This window comes from Dendrobium catenatum, unplaced genomic scaffold (genome assembly GCF_001605985.2).
Source record: "Dendrobium catenatum unplaced genomic scaffold, ASM160598v2 fragScaff_scaffold_669, whole genome shotgun sequence".
Lineage (NCBI taxonomy): Eukaryota > Viridiplantae > Streptophyta > Magnoliopsida > Asparagales > Orchidaceae > Dendrobium > Dendrobium catenatum.
The window spans coordinates 381,187-396,196 of record NW_021319131.1 but is presented as its reverse complement, the minus strand read 5'-3'; the positions used below and the strand labels follow the sequence as shown (position 1 = coordinate 396,196).

Genomic DNA, 15,010 nt, shown 5'->3' with positions numbered 1-15,010 from the left:
CTTCAATTCCTATAGTTCTCTTTCAAAACAGTAATATAATAGTAAATCATGTAAGTATATTTCATCAACTGGTTGATTTTACTGCTCAGTTTATTGTCTGTTTCTTCCATTCAAAGTCTTTTCCATGCAAAATTTACTTTTTTAATGCAGAAAGCAAGTGTTTCAACTGGAAAGCTAACTAGAGCATGGAAGATAATTTACAAAGAATGCATGGTTCTTCATGCAGTGGTATTCACAGTTATATTTTATTATCCAAGATTGCTTGGGTGAATGTAAATTAGTAATATGAAATTAGTAATTATATTCTGCAGCACAACTTCTGTGAGGAGGACTCTCTAATTCTTCCTTATGATCTTACTCTCCAGAAGATTATCATGTGCTACAGTATATAGATCTTAGATCCCTGCAAGACATTGCAGTTGTAAGACTCAAAAGAAAGAAAAATGAGAATAGATTAAGCAAATGATTCAAACCTTTATAATGTTTTTATAAAATTAAGACTTCGTTTGGGACGACTTTTTTAATGCTTTTTAAAACAGCTTTTTAATATAAAATTTTTAATTTTTAAACTAAAAAACGGTTTTAAAAAGCAATAGAAAAGCCGTCCCAAACAAAGCCTAAAACTTCCCAATATCATGGTGACCAGGCTTCCTTTTACTTGAGTTTGAGAAGTAGCTGAACTGAGAGCATTTCTTCTTGAACTTTGCTGCAGGAGACCTTACTGCCTTCCTTGCAACCATTTCAGACATGTAATGCACCACAGCCTATTCCAATTACAGTAACAGCATATTTGATATCAAAAAATCAAAGACAAGTTGAAAACATTTTTTAACGGTAAGAGTTACCTGTGCTCCCATCTTTGCAACATGTCTGGGAGGAACCTCTAAAGGATTCTCTTCCATTCGAAGAACACAGAGCTGTGTCAACATTCCGAAAGAATCCGGTAGCACTTTGATCTGGTTATTACTAATATCTAACTCCTCTAACATTTCAAGGTTGCCAATGGCCCTTGGTAATGACTGGAGATCAGCAAAGTTACTTCCTACATTAAGCTTCACAAGTGTTGTCACAAGGCATAAGCTCTCAGGGACTGATTCAAGCTCATTGAAGCTGGCGTCAACCTCCTTTAACTTGGAGAGGGAAGCCACTGTCGTTGGTAAACCCTTGATGTTGTTATACTTCACTGAAAGGATTTCTAAAGATGAAAGCCTACCAATTGCTTCAGGAAGGCATTTGAGGTTATTGTAGTCCACTCGAAGCTCTGAAAGTGAATTGCAGTTTCCAATGGTGTGAGGGAGCTCCTCAATATTGTTTGCTTCTACGTTTAGCTTCTTTAAGTTGATGAGATGACCAATTGAATCTGGGAGACTGGAAAGCCTATTTGAGCTGAGGTCAAGCTCTTCTAGATTTACTAGTTTTCCAAGAGTAGGGGGAAGTGAAGTGAGCTGGTTGCCTCTCAGGTTGAGGTAGCATAGGCTGAGGAGATCACCAATGGAGTTGGGGAGCTCGGTTATTCGATTTGCTCGAAAGTCCAGAGTTTTTAGGGAAGAAAAAGATCCTATTGTGGCAGGAATGGAAAGTATGTTGTTTTCAGATAGGTTAAGAGTAGTAAGAAATGAAAGTTTTCCTATTGAATTTGGCAGCCAATCCACTTCATCCATCAGCTTATTCTGAAGATTGAGATCTCTAGTGCCTCTCTTCAAAGAGATTTCTATGAGACTTGCTAGTTTGATCAAACTTAGTTTCTCATTTTCATCACCTGCAAATTCAGCATCAAAGAAATTAATAGAAATCTCAAGAATATATACATCAGAATGCTAATTAGTTTGTGCTCAAGTTGGAAGAATATCTCATAATATTGGAATTTTTATTGAAGCTGCATTAATTTTCTTGTAACAAGTAAAAGTAAAAAAAAATAATTAACTTTCTTTCAGTTTCATATACAAAAATAATAATAATATCTATTTGTTTGAATATTGTTTCCTCCTTCCATGCTTTAATTCATATATTTTTCTGAAGACCTACATCTCATTGATCTATTTTATATTACCACATGTGACATAAATTTATAGTAGAAATCTATAGTATTTATTAGTATAATATATCCTCATTATTAAAGATATTATTTTTTATTGTGAATATGATTGAATAAATTTTACAAGTATTTAATTGAAGTAATTAAATTTATTAAATTAAAAAAATATTTTATACATGCATGCAAACTACTAGTTAGATTATTGATTTGACCAATTACTATAAAATAATACAAATCAAATTTATTAAAATACAAAAATGTTTGGGTCATTGACATATGTTATGTAATGTTATGACATCATCTATATTGATTTAAGCTGTCCCATGTGATGACATATTAAAAAACTAATTTTATCTATGAAATTAATTGAACTCCCATCTTGATGACATCAACATACCAGCAAAAATGCAGACAATAGGTTATCTAATAAATAAAATTAGTTACATGAAGAAAAATTATGATCATGGTTGACCATTTCAGATAAAATTTTTGATGTCGCTTCAAAAATTTCAGTTGATCTATAAGGATCTCAATGCATTATTTTATATTGAAATTTTGAGGAATTAAATTTAGGATCATATGAACTCTTATTTCAACATATTTATAGTGTAACTGAATATCTCGACTAGACGAACTAATGACACAAAAAGATTATATAACGACACAAAAAGATGATATAATCTAAGTCCACATTAGCCCAAATAAGACATGAATTATAGTTGGAAACATTGCATGCTTGTATTCAAGTCTAGTGGTTCAGTGAGATGAATCTAATGAGCCCAAGGTCATTTAATTATAAGGTTATTAAATCGCCTAAATACTAAATAAACGATCTATGATCAAAGAATTTAACATAGGAAATTTGTGGAGTGTTATGCAATTTTGGCCCAAATTTATTAAAAATGTTGCTCTTAAAATATTATAAGTAGAATTTCATTCTCCATATAAAAGAGTCCTAGACATGAGTACGAAGAGACAATGCAGGAAAAATGCAAATTACTGGCAAATTTTCGACGGATTTCTAGCGGAATATTTCCGGTGTATATTAGAAAGCTTTCTGACAGATTTTTAGTGAAGTATTTTTGATAGATTTTTGGTGGATTTTCAACAGATTTCCGGCGGATTTCTGACATAATTTCAATTTTTCTAGGTAAATAATTAAATTAACAAATTAATAAATAAATATAAATTAATTTAATTATTTATTTAATTAGTTAATATAAATTAGTTAAATTAACTAATTTAACTTATTATTAAATTAACTACTTAACTAATTATATAATTTAAATAACTAAAATTAGCACCGCTTTCCTTCTCCCTCTCTTTTATGTTTTAGTCCCACACCGCTTTAATTTTTATTTTTTTTAATTAGTAATTTTCGTAGTATTTTAATTAATTATTAAGTTAATAATTTGTTTTAATTAAATTTTGATTATAATTCTTTATTTTAATTAATTTTCTTTTTAAAATTAATTAGAAATTATTAATTTTTATTTTATATTAATTATTACTTTTTTACTTTTATAATTAAATTAATTAGTATATTTAATTTTATTTAATAACTTGATTTTGTGTTAAAATATAGTTTAAATATAAAAACTTAACACTTAAAATGTATTTACCAATTTGGTTGGGTGTTTGAAATACTCCCCAATCCACCCATGTTCGAAACCCTTGGCAGGCGTGGGTGTGGGAGCGGGCGGGCTGCTGGGCTGGCGCGGGCGCAAGATCGAGCTGCTGGGCTGGCACGGGCGCACACGGGCACGGGAGCGAACTTCCAGGTGTGGGAGCGAGCGGGCTGCTAGGCTGGCACGGGCGCACACGGACACGGGAAGCCGCCAGAATTATTTTCCTCCGGAAAAAGCCGCCAGAATTTATTTTCCTATCGTGTTTTATCGACGGAATTTTTTCAGCTGGAAAACTGCCAAAAAATTCGAAAACTGCCTAAAAATTATCAATTTCCGCTGGTAATAGATGATTTTCTTGTAGTGGTCTAACCAACATCATTCGTTTATCATCATCATCAACCATAACCTCTACTATTTCTCCGTCAATCTTCGCTACAGAAGATCAAGCAAGTGGTTCCAGTTCTATAATCTTTCCTTCTCCGGTTGTTGAGAAAAGTATACTTTTGCAACTTCAAGTACAAAGTCAATTATTTCAACTTAATAAGGCCTTATAATTTTTTTTTCTTTTTTTGGTTTTTCCACTAAAGAACTCAGGTATGTATCTCCTACATTCTTCTATTTTATCTCTGTATGTTGAATCTTTCTGATGCAATACTCTCCCTCTATATTGTTGCAAATTTTCTAGCACACAATAGTTTAATATTTAAATAAAAAATAAACACAACCTAAATCTATTATATTTGATAGATATTACTCATATCCAAACCAAGGTTTTAAAAGTTGAGATCCATTATAAAATAGTATAAAAAGTACAATTAAGAAATGAAACAAAGGGGATTAGGGGTGTCAATTTGGGTCAGCGGGTCGGGTTCGGGTCGAACCCGAATTGACTCGGCTTAAACGGGTCAACCCGAACCCGACCCGTTTTTGTAAACGGGTCGACTTTTTTAACTAGGACTCGACCCGCTCGGGTTGCCGGGTTGACACGACCCGACCCAGACTTTTGAAATACTGCCGGCGGCGCAGCCGCAGCGGTAGCGGCGGAGCAGCGACAGACGGCAGCGGCAGGATGGCAGCGGCAACACTCGTCGCAGCCTCGCAGGCAGAGCAGCGGCAGCACGAGTCGGTATGCATGCGCCCGGGACGGGTTCGCCGTTCGGGACACGCGCGAGACGGGTTATCCATTTGCGGGACACGTGCGGGACATGCACGGGACGGGTTCGCCAGTCGCCACTTCGCCGCTTAGGGACGGGTGACGCTTCGGGCAGGGCGGGCATGCAGCAGACCGGGCATAGGATTTCCGGGTCATTTTCAGGTTGCCGAGTCAAACCGAGCCCGACCCATTTTTTGAAACAGGTCAGTTTATTGAACCCGAACCCGACTCGTTTCATAAACGGGTCGACCCGAACGCAGATTTTTCCGGGTCAGGTTTCGGGTCGGGTCAAAAATTGACACCCCTAAAGGGGATAATCTAATTAGCGACAAACATGAAATTTGATGGATCTCATTAATAGAATTCTAATAGAAGTTTGAAATTTGCTCAAAATTTTTAACAAAGTTTCATTCAAAATCTATGGATTTCAGTTGAAACTCTCAAATTTCTTTCGACCAAAATCTAAAACCGAAAATATTTATGATTACTTTCGGATATGTTACAACTAGGGGTGTCAATTTCGGCTCATGGGTTGGGTTCGGGTAGAATCCCAAACTGACCAGGGTTCAAACAGGTCGACCATAACCCGACCCGAGTAGGTAACCGGACCCGACCCGGCGGGTTGCCGGGTTGACCCAACCCGACCCTGGAAGGCTAGCTACCTCACTACAGGAAAAACGCTGAAATCCGGTGGTTTTTTTTCGGTTTAGGGCATTTTTCCTGTAGTGCCCGTCGGATCAACCCGAACCTGACACGTTTTTCAAACGGGTCGAATCCGGGAACCCAAACTCAACCCGTTTTGAAAACGGGTCGGGTCTAACCCGAAAATTCCGAGTCAAGTTCGGGTCGGATTTTCGTGTCGTGTCAAATATTGACACCCCTAGTTACAACCAAAATTGCTACAAAACATTTAAAATTTAAAATCAAAACTGCTGTCAAAATAAGATTGAAGCTCACCTAATGCAACAATTTCCTGCTTTCCTTTCTTCAAATAGCAATCATCCTTACTCTCCACAGCTCCGTCACCACCACCTATAAAACCAGCTCCATTCGATCTCAACAACGGAATACACTTGGAAGCCCTTTGAATCAAATCATCAAACACTTGGTGTACACTCTCAAGATCCATCAGCTTCATAGCTTCTCTCCTCTGTGCCTTGCTCTGAAACCTCACCAAGCTTCTCTGCATCTCCTGAAGAATGGAAAAAAGCTCTTCATGAATCTCAGAAGCCTTGCTCGGCTTTGAAATGGTTTCAAGTCTTGTCCTTTCTTCTTTGTCCACGTCGTGGATGATAGCCATGGCGGCTTCGATTTCATCCATTGGGGGACGGGGCAGAAGAGAGCAGTGAAGCCGCATGATTTCCTTGATGATATCGTCGCTGGAATGCAAATGGGAGCTCATTTTTTTGTGGTGCTTTGTTTGATTTGAGGTGAAGAGTAGGGGAGTTTTTCAAAGGAGAGATTTTTGGGAGGAGGAGGAGTTGGTTCACGTGGAATGGAAAAGAAATACATTTGAGGAAAGTGAAATGGCTTTGATTGTCACCAACTTCACGAGATTTTGTGCTTTGTTTGGAAATTTTATGTTGATCATTTTGTAAAAGAGAAATGAATAATGATTTGAATATAAATTGGATGATGATGCAAAGTCGATCATATCAAATTCGAGCAATATATGTTTATCTAATTAACAGAAGCCTATGTTAACTACATTTGTAATGAATAATAAATTTTAATTTTAATTGTAATTACTACATAACTTTAAATTTTGTTGTGATATAACGTTATAATAACATATTGAAATTCTATTCTTAGCTTATATTTTTAAAAGGTAGATACATCATATGTATACTTATAATGGAGATAATGATCAAAATGATCCTCTAAATTTCTACTAATTATCCAAATAATCTCCGACTAATAAAACATCTCATTTAGTCCCTTGACTTTTAAAATAGGGATTCAAATGATCCCAAAAAAAATTAATTTGACCCATATTTAAAAAGTCAATAGATATTTTAATATATTTGAGAACTATTTTAGTTCTTCTCACATATAAAAAGAGATCAATTTGATATTTTTCTCATATATCATATCATATTAGTACATCATATGTTTATGTGCGGATACCGGACGGTCTAGATACCAATCAGAACGTGCCACGTAACTCGGTATACAGCAATACCGAGCACAGTACCGAGCAAAGAAGTGACGTGGCACGTTCTAATTGGTCTCCGGACGCCATCCGGGTCCGCACAGAATTATTTTTCCTAAATTACAGGGTTTTTGAAATTTTTATTAGAAAAATACTTTTGATCTGAATGAATGTTTTTCTTTTTTTTTTCTTTTTCTTATTAACTTTTGTCAACTTATTCTAATGCAATGTCATATCACACTGCTAATAAAAGAGAAAAAAAATGAAAAGAATTAAGAATGGAAATTAGAAGAGTACAACGGCCATTAAATAATTGAAGTACAGCCATTTAACAATTAATGTGTGAGTACAACGGTCGTTAAACATTCAATTGCAAATAAAATATATCCCTAAGTTTTGTTTTATGATCAATATCTATAAACGAGTTGAGTTAAGCTTAAATTATTTCTTCCCTTAGTTTAAGATTAAATTAATTTAATTTGGGGTTAAAATTTGAGTTTAGCCTTATAAGTTCGAGTAGGGTAATAAGTTAACTTATTTATTGTGAAACTAAGGCTTCATTTGGGATAGTTTTCTTACTGCTTTGTAAATAAATTTTTTTAGTACAACAATTTTAGTTTTTGTGTTCAAAAATTGATTTAAGAAGTAGAAAAAAATCATCCCAAATGAAGCCTAAAAATATAATTATGGCTCAATTATTTATTTCTATAAAATACAAATATTATGTACAAAATAATTGAAACAAACACCTAAAATAAAGGAACATAAATATAATTTTTAAACATGTTTAATAATTTTGTACTTAAACCCTAATGTTTTATAAAGATATAGTTGACTAGTTAGTATTATCTTAAATCTAACTCATTAACTCATTAACCTTAACTCACGAGTCATTTATCAAGTTAAGTTTGAACAAATTAACAAATTAACTTAACTCGGCATTTGTTTGGGATGACTGTAGCATTTTATAAAGATAGTTGTAAAGTTGATGTAGAGAAATGAATTTTTTAGAAAAATGTTGTAGAAAGCTGCTTTCTACCCTAATATTTTATAGAGCAGCAAGAAAATAGTGATCAATTATAAATGATGATTATGATCTGAAAAATAAAATAAGTAATAAAATTATCTCAAATAAAATCTCAATTACACCACTAATAACAAGCAAACAAAATAAATATAACTTACTGCTGACTCAAAAAATCCTATTAATACTAATAGTATAATAAACAATATATTCCATAAAATATTAATCACCACACATTATCAAAACCAAATACTAACATAATAATAAAAAAGTATAAGTGATTAATGGACTTCATCTCTCTACTAAAATATTTTTAAAAATATTATAAAAATCTATTTTTCATAAAATATTAAAAATAATAAAATACTAAAAAAAATCCCCGCATAAATTGACATGGAATTCGCATGCATGTCAATAAATAAGAGTTTTTTTTTTTTAATTTTTAATTATGAGAAGAAAGGAAGATATTGGAGAGTGGTTGACAATTATACATATCAAACCATCCATTGCTACGTTCACAGTTGTCTCGTGAGTACTTCAATATTGAAATACATTTATACTTTTTTTTGGTAATATTTTATTTTCCTGGTTCAGATAATTTTGATTAGGACCATTTGTCCTTTTCTAATTTATATTCCCAAAAAGTTGGATGACTTGAGGAGCCAATGAAGATATAATCAAATATGTAGTAAGAAAGTAAACCAAGATATTTGACTAAAGCAATGGATCATAGAGCTTATGGAGGGTGTCCTTAGGACGAAAAATTATTAGGTGCGGAGTGTAGACGGGGAGAGCACCGCCTGCACACACACAGGGTACCAAGCGGTACCCAGCGATACCGAATGATACATAACTGTATTTTATACTAGTGTGCGGACGGTTCTCCCCGTCTGCACTCCGCACCTAATAATCTCTCCCTTAGGACAACCACACCTAAACCAAGATATTTGACCCTTGGGACTTGCTAATTTGGACCAAGTAGGTTAAATTGACTCAATTTGACTTAGTTAAAGATTTGTTTGGGAAGACTTTTTTACTGCTTCTTAAATTAACTTTCTAGCACAAAAGTTGAAATTTTTGTACTTGAAAGCTGCTTTAAGAAGCAACAAAAAAGTCGTCCCAAACGAAGCCTAAGTCTTACTAAGCCAAAATGGCCCTATTTCCTAAATTGATTGCATTAAATAGATGTATTTCTTGTCAAAGGCTCTAGGCCGACTTAATTATTAAGTTTAACCCATGATTAAGCAATTTCTTATAATTAGTGAATGCTTAAGTGTGGTTAAGAGGGTCATACATCAAATCTATAGAGGAATAAGCAAACCTAAAGCTAGGATCATGCTCTCTCTATTAGGGGTGGAACCCCATTTTATTGAGGGTGGGCAATTACCACATGAAATATGTACTTCAAAGGTCGTATCTTACAAGTTTTTGCCTGCTTTCAGCACCCATTCGCACATCGCAGCCACTCACTATTTCTCCCATCCATCTTGTTCACACTCGCTATACAAACTATCCCGATTCACGCACATTATTTCTACCAACTCCCCACCGAGGCGCTTCCTATGCTTCTCTCAAGTAGAGAAATTCTATGAAGCACTAATCTAATACTACTCTCAAGTCCTGATATCTCAAAGTACAAATCATACTTCTACTTCTCCTTCTCAAGATTTTCCAAGGCAAGTGATATCTATAGAATTATAGATATTTATTGTCAGGCAAAACGCTGTTATGATATTTTCTGGTCAATATGGAGCTTTCACAAATCATCAAAGGCTGTTTTCTTTTGTGCTAGCCAGCCATGGAAACCCTAGCATTCAATCATCCTTTCATCTATGTTATGATCGACTAGCCGATATATGTTCTCAGTCAAATAATGTATTTATTTTTTTTCTTTTTATGGATACTAATCATATTAAGGCTTGATTTTAGGTAATTTAGATCATATTAAGGCTTCATTTGGGACGGCTTCTTTACTGTTTCTTAAAGCAATTTTTTAGTACAAAATTAAAATTTTATTACTAGAAAGTTGCTTTAAAAAACAGTAAAAAAATTGTCTTGAATGCTTCGTTTGGAATATCATTAGACCACTATTTTTTTCTATTTAAAAAAAAATTACTAAAAAGTACTTTACAGAGCAATAGAAAAGCTGTCCCAAACAAAACATAAATCACCATAAAATGATTATTTTAATGATTTTTTTGTTTTGCGGGAGAAGGCAATACATAATGCTCTCAGATTGTCACAAGGCTGTAACTACTGCTCTCAATGGATCATTGGATCCTAGTTAATTTCTGATATTGCAAAGAGTTCATATCTATTTCAGAACTGTTATATTGGTTATAAATGGAAAGAGGAATAAAAATAGGTAACTACCTCAAATGTAGATAAAAGAGAATTCAAAATATTGAGAACATTTAATAGATTTGAAGTGTAGTTAGCTTGATTTCAGTGAAGTCCTAATACAATATTATTAAAAAATAAAAATCAGAATGTAAAGCTTATAATTATTTCTTAATTTATCGATGATCATGAAATATAAGATTTTGCTTTGAGTTATCTTATATATTTTGTATTTTTAATCATTCATATAATGAGTTTGTCAACCCTTAAAAAATAACGCTGGTCCCGTCCTTGCTCTCTAGACATTTGCCTTTCTCAATACCTTTGCCTCTTGGTGGATCTCCATCATACACTTGGTGGAGCTCATGGTAGGTGATGATCTTTAGCGAGCCTAACTTGAGCTAAGCTAGGCGGATCAATCATCAAGATATTGTATTTTAGCCTAATGGTATTACGGTCTCATTCGTGTAATGTCCCAATATGTCACTCATCTCATGAGTTCTTTGATACAAGCATGTTTAACTTTTAAGTTTCTAATGAAACTCTAATTATTACACTAAAAGATATCGATATTTAGAAGCTTAACTTTATTTTCTTAAGATGTTTCACATTCTCACCATCTTTGCCCTCTTCAAACCAAATCCAATAATATTTTTTAAGCTTCTCACCTCATAAATGTTGATTTCGAATTATTTCCAAATACAAATAAGAGTTATTTTAGTAAGCTTTAATGAATCATTATTTAATTAGGGATTTGATTATTTTCCTAATTAAATTGATTTGATTAAAGTTTTGATTGGAGATTTGACTTAGTCATTGATTAGGGGATCTAATTATTGCATCAATTTGGATATTTGATTTATGTATTGATTAGGACATCTAATTATGGCATGATTAGATTTCTTATTGATTAGGCTTTCCTTATTGTGTTTGTGTCAAATCTTTAAAACGGGCTTGAGAGCTATTGTATTGTATGCATGAGAAAAAGAGAGAGCTTGAGAGTTAATGTAATCCACATTGTTCTCCAATATGTTGAAATCATCCTCACCTCCGCAAGACATAAGCATCTTTGTCAAACCACGTAAATCGTCGTATTTGTGTTATTTTGTTGTATGATTATGTTTCCGCTATGTTTATTACACAACAATAAAGGTAATGGGTCGATTTCGCTACCCTCATTGACTATGATGGTAAGAATCTTAAATCTTAGGATAACATCTAGAACCCTATTTTGTGTGACAAACTAGGATAAAAAGAGTCAAGCCCTTGGTCTCGAGACTTTCACCTTATGTGAGAATTTTTAATTTGGTGGTCAAAATGGGAGAAATCCTTATTGGGCTTCCTCCTTGGTCAAGCTGGCCTGAGACCCAATCTCTTTTGTGATCAGTGTACATGAGAGATTGTCGACGTAATCTTGGCCGTAGATTTTATTTGAAATGAATATGATGATCCATATTTAGTCCTGACCAAATTTCTAAGATTTTATCTATGTTTTTGTTGTGGGCTTGAAACTTGACTAAATAAAATGAAATCTGGACAATTGATGCATCATTGCATGCAAAATATAAGAAAAATACTTCTATGATTATTTTTTTTTTGCTTTTCGAGTTTGAAAACTTCATACTTTAAAGCAAATAAATACCTAAGAGTTTTCTAAAATTATGAAACTTCCTGTGTATGTTCGTGGCATTGAATTGGCTGTACATAACTTTAGTGAGGTATGATAATATCCGTTACAAGCTAAAAGATTCATATCAATAGAGTAAAGGGTTTTTGCATCCTAATTTTGTATGAAGATCAATCATATGAAAAGATAAATGAAAAGAATAAGGGTGATACTATATTTTTTATGTAAAAATTTCAAAATTGAGAAATCATAAGGTGGAATGATTATATTATGTGAGCATTTCTTATAAATATTTGCTTTTCCCTTAACTTGAAAATGTTAAGATTATAAGGGTGTGAATAGCCGATGGAAAGTATAGTGGAGTCAATATATGGTTCAAAGTGTTGGAGGCTGATAAGCTTTGACTATTGTGGTCAGGATGTGATTCGGTGATGACAGTCATATGCGATGGTTCGACAATGACGTTCAGACGATGACTGTCTTGCAATAGCTTGACGACAAGGCTTGATCGGTGAAGATCCAACAATGATGGTCAGTTGAGATACTGTTTAAAGCTATACTTCAAGCTCTTTATATGGGCTAGCTTGTTTGGACTCAAATCAAGTTATTTTTTGAGTCACGAAGCAACTAATTAGTTTAACTATAAGTTTGTTAATATTGAAGTCTAAATGGTTTTAAAATTAATTCTAGAGTTTTCCAATATGATTAATGTGGTTTTTTCTCTTTTTAACTAAATATTTTCTTTTAATTTCTATATGGTGTTAGGAAGTTAGATGCGATAAAGATACTAAAAGAGGAGAGAGAGAGAGAGAGAGAGAGAGAGAGAGAGAGAGAGAGAGAGAGATGTCACTTTTTATGATTAAGGTGTTCCTATCTTGTTTTAATTTTAATGATTCAAATATGCATATGATGTGTGCCCCATATGTGATGAGAGACACATCATGTGTTTATTCAAATTATTTAAATTATGCAGCTCATCTTAGTTTATTGGTTGGGAATTCTGGCTACCAACCGAAAGATTTTAGGTTCGAGTTTTGCGTATGTGATGTGTGTATGAATTTGTCTTGATTGGCCTAAATATTTAAAATATTTGCTTAATTTAACATTTCTTATACAATTATACCGTCATGTGGTTGTGTGCCTTTGTACGACATTCATTGGAAGTTTAGTGCATATATTTTTAAACTAAGTTAGACAACATAGTTTGCAAGATTGCCAATAAATTAGTAAAGTTGTTTATTTGATCTCATCATTTTTTTTAAATAAGTTTTTAAACTTTTGATTTTATCATAAAAATAATGAAATACAAAGTTTTGCATGTACTAAGTAAAAAAAAAACATTCGGAGCTATAGTTTGGATAACATAATACTTGCGTCTAAAATGAAGTCATGGTAGTCTGTCACTTGACCACATGGAGACAAGAAAGTTATGATAGATCTGATCCTGTCATATAATTGTGTAATAACTAAAAGAAACCAAAGCATTTTGCAAAAATAAGGAAACCAAAGCATCTCCAATCAAATCAAACTATGTGGAACTTATGCGGCCATCAACATTAGGGGTGTCAATATTTGACACGATCAAAAAATTCGATCTGAATCTGACCTGAAAATTTCAGGTTCGAGTCAGGTTAGGGCTCAAGTTAGGGATTTTGACTAGTTTGTAAAACCGGGTAGGGTTTGGGTTGATCCGGAAATCCGAAATCAACCCAATTTGACCTGTTTTTAATTGATTAGGAGGGTTTTAAGAGATTATGAAATAAGTAAATGCTATTTCCAAAAAAATAATAAATCATGTTGCCTGAATTAAATTAAGTTTGATTTATTTTAAATTGATTGAAGTAAATCTTACCTTAATTCGATTTTGGTTTAAATAAATCGAATTAAATAAAAATATTTTAATAAAACATAGAAGAAGCGGGTCGGATTCAGGTCTGAAAATCGACCCGTTTGCAAAAATGGGTCAGATTCGGATCTGGTTAAGTGCCGGGTCAGATTCGAATTCGACCTGAACCTGACGCGAAACTCGTTTTTGACAACCCTAATCAACATGTTGATGAAATTTTAACAAATATAATTAATTTTAATTTTCTTTAAATTTTTAATCTATTATAAGTAGGAAAATTTAGATGAATAAATAAATAAAATAATTTTATCTTTTAGAGTACTGTGTATCTAAACCTCCCCTTCAATTATTTGTTTATTTACCTTTAAAGTACTGTAAGTACACAGCCTTCCATTAATTTTACAGTAATAGTGTCGGCGCGTCGTATTATTGTCTGCGTGACATCCGCAGGGTTTACTCTCGTCTTCCTTTTATTGCAGGAGACTCAAGAGAGGGAGATTGGGGGATTGAGATGCATCTAAGCGAGAACGAAGGGATAGAGGGGAATCGTTTCGTTGTAACAGGAGGTCTAGGTTTCGTGGGAGCCGCGCTGTGCCTGGAACTTGTTAGGAGAGGCGCAGAGGAGGTGCGATCTTTCGATACTCGCTCCTGTTCTCCCTGGTCCCTCGATCTCCAGAAAAATGGCGTCCGCTGCATTCGAGGTTCGATCCAAACTTTCGTTTCGTTAACGTGCGATGGTTGTTTCCCAATCAACAAGTTATCATGGAGAATTGGAGCTCCGAACTTACTGCTTTGTTGGATGTTTCTGATTTATCGTAATTAAGTTGGAATAAAAGATGTTAGGAATGTGTAGGTTCTTAAATTGTAAGGTACTGATGAGGGCATTTTGTGGGATAAGCTGGAAGAGGTTATTCGGCGACTTCATGAAATCTTGATGATGTTCTGAGCTGATTTTTCGAATGTTGATATTGCTAATGACGCATGGTCTAGTCAAAGAAGGGGTAGATGCTGCTAACTTCGGAGTTTGAAAGATAATTTTGAGGGTGATTTTACTGAGGATGATTGCAGAGTATAGGATTGATGTGATGTGCTAACTCCTATTTATAGGCGCTAAATTTCTATTTATATGTTTAGATCAATATTCAACAGTATAGAAGTGGATACAATGAAGAAATACAGGAAAATTTATATAAAACAACTCTATG

The 15,010-nt window shown here is 33.7% G+C and overlaps 1 protein-coding gene and 1 long non-coding RNA gene across 2 annotated transcripts; one reads left to right on the top strand and one right to left on the bottom strand.

Annotated features, from left to right (window-relative positions):
- Positions 1-561: 561 nt before the first annotated feature.
- On the bottom strand, positions 562-6,411 carry LOC110097715 (plant intracellular Ras-group-related LRR protein 4). Its single transcript, XM_020824255.2, has 3 exons — positions 5,774-6,411; positions 846-1,759; positions 562-764 (listed from the first exon to the last, which is right to left on the bottom strand). Exons 1-3 carry the CDS (start codon positions 6,216-6,218, stop codon positions 618-620), a joined length of 1,506 nt encoding a protein of 501 aa, XP_020679914.1. The 5' UTR covers positions 6,219-6,411; the 3' UTR covers positions 562-617.
- A 7,705-nt stretch (positions 6,412-14,116) lies between these two features.
- On the top strand, positions 14,117-14,507 carry LOC114579855. The gene is made up of 2 exons (XR_003701077.1): positions 14,117-14,179; positions 14,285-14,507. It is a non-coding gene; the product is annotated as an uncharacterized LOC114579855 (long non-coding RNA).
- The last annotated feature ends 503 nt before the right edge of the window (positions 14,508-15,010 follow it).

Bases quoted from the DNA above. Each gene is read 5' to 3' on its own strand.
- LOC110097715 (XM_020824255.2), bottom strand. From the start codon at position 6,218: ATGAGCTCCCATTTGCATTCCAGCGACGATATCATCAAGGAAATCATG. The intron at 1,760-5,773 runs GTGAGCTTCAAT...CTGAATTTGCAG, and splicing joins GCAGGAAATTGTTGCATTAG to GTGATGAAAATGAGAAACTA. The intron at 765-845 runs GTAACTCTTACC...TAATTGGAATAG, and splicing joins TTGCAAAGATGGGAGCACAG to GCTGTGGTGCATTACATGTC.